This window comes from Carlito syrichta, unplaced genomic scaffold (assembly GCF_000164805.1).
Source record: "Carlito syrichta isolate Samal-C Ts95f unplaced genomic scaffold, Tarsius_syrichta-2.0.1 Scaffold314334, whole genome shotgun sequence".
Lineage (NCBI taxonomy): Eukaryota > Metazoa > Chordata > Mammalia > Primates > Tarsiidae > Carlito > Carlito syrichta.
Genome location: NW_007258430.1, coordinates 484,272 through 492,673, shown reverse-complemented (window position 1 = coordinate 492,673; position 8,402 = coordinate 484,272). Strand labels below are relative to the sequence as shown.

The window sequence follows — 8,402 nt, the reverse complement described above, 5'->3', positions numbered from 1 at the left end:
TCAGGATTCAGAAGAAAGAAGGTAAGTGCCGGGGCAATGGTCTTGGCAGGTGACGGGGCATGGTGACGTAATAACCACGCGTGCCCACCGCTGATCCATCCAGCACAAAGGACAGAAGAGTGCCCGGTACCACTGCAGAGGTGTTGGTGTTGGCAGTTGTGTTGGTGCGTGTATGGGTAGTTGAATTAAGCATGTGGAGAACTTTTCAGACTGTCATCATTTTCTCCATGACGCAGGAAGCCAGCTGCCGTCTCTTCAGCTCTGACGACGATCAGGGACCGATCCAGTGCGTGATTCGTTTCGTCATAAATTACACGAAACAGCTATTTTTGTGACTCCCACTTTACAGTGGAGCAAACTGAGGCACGAAGAGGTTAAGTAACTTGACACAGCTGGGATGTGGCAAAGCCCGGAAGCCATTCTAGGCAGTCCGACTCTGTTTTAAGATTTGAGGGGAGAAACTATGAAACGGTTATCCAGGCCGGAGGGAGAACAGACGGATTAGGGAAATAGACCAGTGAGGGCTCACTTGGGATTAGGAGTCATGGAGATGAAGCAGGGCCCAGCCACGTGGCTTTATGTGCTTTTTCCAGCCTTATCCAGCGGTCTGGAAGTAGACAAAGGGTAGACAGAAAGTTGCAACTGACCGTGGCTGGGATTTGGCCAGGTGAGTATACTAATGGGAGAAAAGGCCCGAAGAGCCGAGGTAGCCAGGCACATAAGCTGGGCTACCGGATCCAAAAGCCAAAAGGGAGGGTGGCAGGAGGAGTAGTGAGAAGGTGACCAGACCGAGACGTTGCAGGTCCAAGTGGGCTGAGTACCGTGGACTCCAAGGCATTAGAGGACAGAGGTGGGAAGCCCAGCCACGGCAGTCAGGCTGGAGTTAGACACAGAGGGACGCAATGATTGGCCGTGACAAGATCGAGTTCTGACTGTGCGAGTGGGAAGCAGTGGCCAAGCAGAGGACAGGATCCCTGGAGGACAGGAGGGCAAGGGAACCAGGCCGGGGTGGAGCAGGGCCCTCCACGTGGACGGGGGAACCTCCAGGCTCGATGAGAGAAGGGTTGGGGAGAGAAGGGTGAGCCGGGATCTGGATCTTCAAAGAATAGGGTATCCGGGGCTGGGGAGGTGGCCAGTGGATCGTTGCAGCAAGGAGGGCAGGCAGAGGCTTCCTCGGAGGACGCACACTTCAGAGCTGGAGGTTCCAGGAAGGAGAGGGAGAGGGCGGTTTGGAACCATCAGCGAGTTCCCGCTTCAAAGCCCTGTCACGCGAGAGGTTGGGGGGACAGAGGCAGTCATGGGTTGGGGAACCAGGGACCTCAGTGGTGAAACAGGTTTTCATGAGAGCAAAGAGGGAACCGCAACTACCAGAAAAGAGACCGAAGACACAGGGGACCACGGTAAGCTCCCAAGAGCAAGGGGATGGATTTCGGGGGTGAAAGGGGTGAGCGGCCATGTCAGCCAGAAGAAGTGTGGAAACCGGGAGGCGGGGTGCGGGTGAGCGGAGGATCTGGTGTCTGGCCTGCCTGAGGGGACAGCACGGACAGGGACCAAATACAGGGTGGAGCTGGGCTCGGCGACTCAGCCTGTAATCCCGCGTTTTGGGAGGCCAAGGTGAGTGGATTGCCTGAGCCTGCAGGTTTGAGACCCGCCTGTGCAACTTGGTGAGACCTCATCTCTACAATAAATAAAAAAATCAGCCGGACACGGTAGCGCACGCCTTTAGTTCTGGCTGCTCGGAAGGCTGAGGCGGAAGGATCGCCGGAGCCCAGCAGGTCGAGGCTGCGGTGGCCGGGAGCGGCCCCTGCACTACAGTCTGGGCGACATAGTGAGACTCCAACTCAAAAAAAAAAATGAAATAAAATAAATAATGTATGGGTGCCAAACATGGTGGCTCATGCCTGCAATCCCAACACTTTGGGAGACGGAGGGTGGGAGGATCACTTGAGCCCAGGGGTTCAAGACTAGCCTGGGCAAAATAATGAATCCCCCCTCCTACCACCCCATGTCTCAACAAAAAAATTTTAAAAATAGCTAGGTGTGATGGTATACACCTATAGTCTTTGGGGGTGCTGGGGCAGGGGGATCACTTGAGCCTAGGAGTCTGAGGCTGCAGTGAGCTATGGTGGTGCCACTGCACTCCAGCTTGGGCAACAGAGCAAGACTCCGTCTCTTTAAAAAAAAAAAAGATAGAGCTCAAGACAAGAATAGGCAGGAGTTAGTTCCTCTGTTCAGGAATGTATAAACTGAAAACCACATGGAGGATTGCTGTTTCCAGATTAGTAAGTGAAGAAGAGATTGATTATATTAGCTTTGCTTTACAGATAATATTTATAGCATAGGTCTTCCATAAGGGTTAGGATGTGAAAGAACTCGAATGAGGGGGTTTAGAGAAAAAAAGAACTAATTCTAGAAAAAAGGGAAATAGAAGAACAAGCAAAAAATGTTGGATGCAAATTCCTGAAGAGAACAAAAAGGTGTGCTTCACCCTTGATGAGACTGAAAGAAATGAAATAAGGAAGAGAAAAATAGGGCAGTGATGTCAGCAAGGCCCTATCATTGGCCCTTGTAGGGCCTCGATCATTTTTTGACTTTTGAGAGCTTGGCAAACAGGATGCCCTCAAAAAATATTTCCCGAATGAATAGTACTGGGAAACCAAAGGGTTAAAGACTCAAAAGAAGTGGGAATATGGATGAAGCATTACATGAAAAACTATTTGAAACCAAATTTAGGACCAATTAGCTGGCCTAAAGAGGCTGTGGGGTTAGAGAAGAATAGGAGAAGCCTAAGTAGCACCAAAAGTAAACTCATTTAATGTGTTTACTTTTTGGAGGGCTAGACGTTCTGAGGAAAGCATGGTTTCCAGAGGTAAGCAATTCCGAAGATCTTCTGCTATGTTTTTCAACATAGTGTCGTTATTATCTTGAATGAATTCATCAAAATCTCCTGGAAAAAAAAAATAGCTCTTGTAATCATACCTACATTAATTGATTACAATAAATATATTTTCCATCAGATACCATCAATTCACAACAATAAACTTACTAACCAATGACAGATATAAGTCCTAACACAAGTTCTATTTAAAATATTAAGTTCTTTCTTTTTCCAAACTGCCTATAATATAATAGCAAAGATACTTAAAAGTACGTAATATTTTAACTACTTTATTTCCAGTCAAGAATACGACTGTCATTAGTTTTTAAGGTCATAAACTTAATTAGTCAAATATTTTTCTCTGATTATACAAATCTTAGAAATTTAAGTGGTATCACTCAGGGATTACTATGAAGATAACCTTAATCTGAATATCCCTGACTCTAATAAAATGTACCTACGAATTCAGATAATAGACATTTACAGCCTAACATCTGGTAACTTCTATATGACAAACTTTACATCAATCATGTTACCCTGCTGCATTAGAAAAGCAGATAAAATAAGAATTAAATAGCATATTTCTATGTTTGGATGGTCTGGCAAAAGAAAATGTATGTATAGCAATAAAGACAGAGAAGGTATGGTAAAGATTGACAGTTGGTGAATATAGGTAAGGATATAAAGGTGGTGTTCATTGTTCTGTTTAAAATTTTCTATGGGTTAAATTTTTTTTTAATTGGCTCTAAACAAAGTATCATTTCTAGGTAGCTCATATACAATTTAAAATGGAATCTGACTTATCAGGAAATAAAATACTCAATGTTAACTACTGCCCAGAATGCCAAGTATAGACTGGAAAGGACCTCTAATGAAATGGTGGGGTAGAGTATTTTATCTTTCTTCTAAAAGACTTTTTTATTTTGAATTATTGCTAAGGTAAAAGGAGACTGTCTTTCTTACTGTTTTAAAATAACTTTAGAAGGAAAAAAAGGCATCCTAAAGGAAATGCCATCCATCTCCACATTCCCAGTCCCCCAAATCTTTGGTTGTTTTTAAGTCAGTTCATGATCTTCTTAAACAAAAAATAATTCTTTTTTTTCGAGCTGGAGTCTCACTCTGTCACTCAGGCTGGAGTGTAGTGGTATGCTCACGGCCACGGCAGCCTCAACCTGCTGGGCTCAGGTGAGCCTTCCACTTTGGCCTTCCAAGTAGCTGGGACTACAGGTATATGCCACCACACTTGGCTAATTTTTTTATTTACTGTAGAGATAAGGTCTCGCCAAGTTTCCCAGGCTGGTCTTGAACCCCTAACTGAGCTCAGGCAATCCTATGCCTCCCAAAGTGCTGGGATTAGAGGCGTGAGCCACCGTACCCGGCAAACACAAAATAGTTCTGTTTGTTCAGAATGCTATTTTGGTGTCATATACAACAATCAAAATCTGGATGATGCTTTATAGCTTACGAAGTTCTTTGATGTAGAAACTAAGTCATTTAACTATTATAACATCCATGTGAGGAAGACCAAACAAGATTACATTCCTGATTTACAAATTTGGAAATGGAGTCTTAATATTAGTAAAAAGAATTGCCAAAAGTTACAATGTAGACCAGCAGCTGTACAAGGATAAAAGCCTAGGTTTTCTGCTAAAAATGTAGTTTTCTTTTTCAATATACCACTCTGAGTCCCAACATACAAAGATTCTTTCTCTGCATCACTTTCTTTTGAGCAATAGTAGTTAATATCAAGATTTATTTATTTGGCTCTCTGAACTGATGTGGGAAGGCCTTTTAGCTCTTTTTTCTTTCCTCACATTTCTTTTTTTGAGTTGGAGTCTCACTCTGTCACCCAGACTGAAGTGCAGTGGCCACTCTCGACCACCACAGCCTCGACCTGCTGGGCTCTGGCGATCCTTCCACCTCAGCCTTCTGAGTAGCCAGAATTACAGGTATGGGCTACCATGCCCGGCTATCTTTCCTTACATTTCTAATATAGTGCTCTAAGCTACTGCTTCAAACTATTGATAAAAGGAGGCAGGATATAAGCTATAGAGAAACAAAAAGATGCATTCCAGGCTGGGCTCAGTGGCTCAGCCTGTAATCCCAGCATTTGGGGAGGCTGAGGAGAGTGAATTGCCTTGAGCCCGTGGGTTTGAGACCAGCTTGGGCAACTTGGCAAGACCTCATCTCTACAATTAAAAACAAAACAAAAAAAGGCAGGTATGGTAGCGTGCATCTGTAGTTCTGGCTACTTGGAAGGCTGAGGCAATAGGATCGCTGGAGCCCAGCAGGTCGACACTGGGGTGGCCATGAGCGTGCCACTGCACTCCAGCCTGGGCGATGAAGTGAGAGTCCAACTCAAAAAAAAAAAAAAAAAAAAGGGGGCAATCCAAATTGTCTTAGGTAGAACTTACATAGCGCTTATGCATTTTTCCTCCTAAACTGGCTTTTTTATTGTATTCTAAAAAACACAATTAAATTTTCCCAAGGTGATTAATACCTAACACCTTCTTCATTTCTCTCCATAGTTAAAGCACTATATGAAAGCTTCTGTGACTCAAATTTAATTCCAGTATCATTCACACCAGTGATTCTTGGCAAGTTCTCTCAGTTTGTAAACGATATAAGTAAAGAGTGCAATTTAAAAATCTCATTATAATGCCAAGTGCAGTGGCTCACACCTGTAATCCCAGTGCTTTGGGAGGAAGAGGCAAGAGGAAACCTTGAGCCCATGAATTCAAGAGCAGCTTAGGGAGGGAGGGAGGGAGGGAAGGAGGGAAGGAAGGAAGGAAGGAAGGAAGGAAGGAAGGAAGGAAGGAAGGAAGGAAGGAAGGAAGGAAGGAAGGAAGGAAGAAAAGAAAAACCAGCTGGGTGTGTGGTGTGCACCTGTATCCTAGCTACTTGGGACACTGAGGTGGGAGAATCACTTGAGCCTAGGAGTTCAAGGTTAAATGCAGTGAGCTATGATCACACCACTGCACTCCAGCCTGGCAACAGAGCAAGACCCATCTCTTAAAAAAAAAAAAACAAACTCATTAAATTAAACTACAGTATTTCATGGGCCAACTTCTTTGGATTTAATTCTATAACATAAAACAGCCATGTTAATAAATATGGTTTTCATATAGGTTTGGTTTACAAAATCAAAAAGTCTTAGAGTAGAAAGGGAACTTAGATTATGACTTTTTTTTTTTTGAGTTGGAGTCTCACTCTGTCACCCAGGCTGGAGTGCAGTGGCATGTTCATGGCCATGGCAGCCTTGACCTGTTGGGCTCAGGCAATCCTTCCACCTCAACTTTCCAAGTAGCTGGAGCTACAGGCACGTGCCACCGTGCCTGGATAATTTTTTTATTTCTTATAGAGATGAGGCCTCATCAACCTGCCCAGGCGGGTCTTGAACCCCTGGACTCAGGCAGTCCTCTAGCTTCGTCTTCCCAAAGTGCTGGGATTAGAGGCTTGAGCCACTGTGCACAGCCCACATATGACTTCTTACCAAATGGTAGAACACCACTTATGAATCTCTGATAAATGAATAGAGTTGTTCAGTTTTTACTTTAACACATTTAGAGACAGCATTTCTTTCTCAGACTGAGCCAGAATCTGCCTGTCTGTAATGTTAATTCATTTTTTTCTATTTCATCCTGAGAGGATGAAATGCTATACTCTTACTGAATGAGCACTTAAGGCATGTTAGACTACTCTATACAATACTTTCCAAACACTGTCATTAACTCCTAAGAACCTTAGAGGTGGTACTCTTATTATCTGTTTTAAACCAAAAAAGAGTCTGGGACCAGAAGGCCAAAAAGTGGTAGAGTTGGGATTTGAATGCACGTCTAGGTCTGAACTGAGTTACTATGCCATACAGTTCTCTAAAGCATAAAGAAGGCTAGGGAAGTTCTGTTATCACTACCCGAGTCTTTTCTTCTCTCTAGCTCTGACCATATGATGTGGTTGCCATATCCTTTGCCATCTGGTTGCTATCTTCTGGACTTGCTCAATAGCCCCTTTAATGCAGCCCTGGAACTCAGCACGGCTTGGCAATCTTGTTCTCTAATCCATGTTTACTTGGCTTATTTTCATCTTTCATTTTGTAGCATTCTGGGGCTCCAATCAATGGCTACTGTTTCTGGATTATTGACAGAGTTACAAGGGGGAGTGGTGACAGTGGAGGTCCAAATGTCTTAAATAATCATGTAAAGATCTAGGGAGGTGGAGGAATGAAGGATGGGAATGCTTGCAAAATCTGAACAATCACAATGGATTTCCAGCTGTCCCCTGTGTTTATTTTGGTGTCAGTCCTCCCATTAATGTGAGCATTGCCAGTCAAGATGAGAGATAGTAAGAAACTGCATATTAAATTACTCTGTTATCAAAAAAAGGGATTAATAAATGAAGACTGCATTTGTTTTACCTCAGTACCAGGTAAAAATGAGCACTGTCACCCCTTACCCTAGAGAACAAACTCTGATTCAAACATATTCAGGAGTAAAAAGAGATTTCTCCAGTTATGGTAGAGATTCTTCACCTTGACCCTAGTTAAGAGGATCTGAACATGGGCTTTATATGGTCAACAAAAGGGCCTAAAGTTGTATGCTTGGGTGTATACATACACACATATATTTTTCTAAGAAGAATTTTTTTTTTGAATCAGGGTCTTTTTTTTTTTTTTTTTTTTTTGAGTCAGTCTCACTCTGTCACCCAGGCTGGAGTGCAGTGGCACACTCAGGGCCACCGCAGCCCAGGCAATCCTTCCACCTCAGCCTTCCAAGTAGCTACTGGCATGTGCCTTCCAAGAACTACAGGCATGTACCACCAAGCTCGGCTAATTTTTTGTTATTTATTGTAGAGACACAGGCTCAGGCAATCCACGCGCCTCGGCCTACCAAAGTGCTGGGATTACAGCAGTCCTTCTACCTCAGCCTTCCAAGTAGCTGAAACTTCAGGCATGTACCACCACACCCAGCTAATTTTTTGATTTATGGAAGAGACAAGTTCTCACCAAGTTGCCCAGTCTGGTCTCAAACTCCTGGACTCAGGCAATCCTCTTGTCTCTGCCTCCCAAAGTGCTGGGATTACAGGCATGAGCCACCACACCCAGCATACAGTATATGTTTAGGGCATTGCCTTAGAACAGTTATCAGCCACCACAAGCATTCAGTAAATGTTAATTACCATTAGAGGTTAAATGAGGTTAAAGTTTAAAGAATTTATTTTCCAGAACTCCATTTTTAAAATGTTGCCTATTTCATGAATCCAAAAGAAAACATATCCAACTTAGTCACCTTGGTAAAATATAAAAACTCATCTACAGACATATTTTCCTAAATGTTTTTATTCTGTTCAGCTGTCTTATTCAAATGTCATTGATTCATAATTGTGAATGGGTATGTTCAGACTTTAAGGGGGTCATCTTTAGCCCAAGAAGGCGAAAATTAGTTTTATTATCCGTAGTGGTGGGCAATTAACTTCTTTTTTTTTTTTTTGAGTTGGAGTCTCACTCTGTCACCCAGACTGGAGTGCA

General features: G+C 43.4%; 1 protein-coding gene across 1 annotated transcript in view; it reads right to left on the bottom strand.

Annotated features, from left to right (window-relative positions):
* LOC103274000 overlaps window positions 1–8,402 on the bottom strand; it is a 40,309-nt gene that overhangs the window by 22,471 nt on the left and 9,436 nt on the right. The window contains exon 2 of the mRNA XM_008071459.1: window positions 2,826–2,947. Coding sequence (XP_008069650.1) covers window positions 2,826–2,947 — 122 coding nt within the window. The remainder of the gene's footprint in view (window positions 1–2,825; window positions 2,948–8,402) is intronic.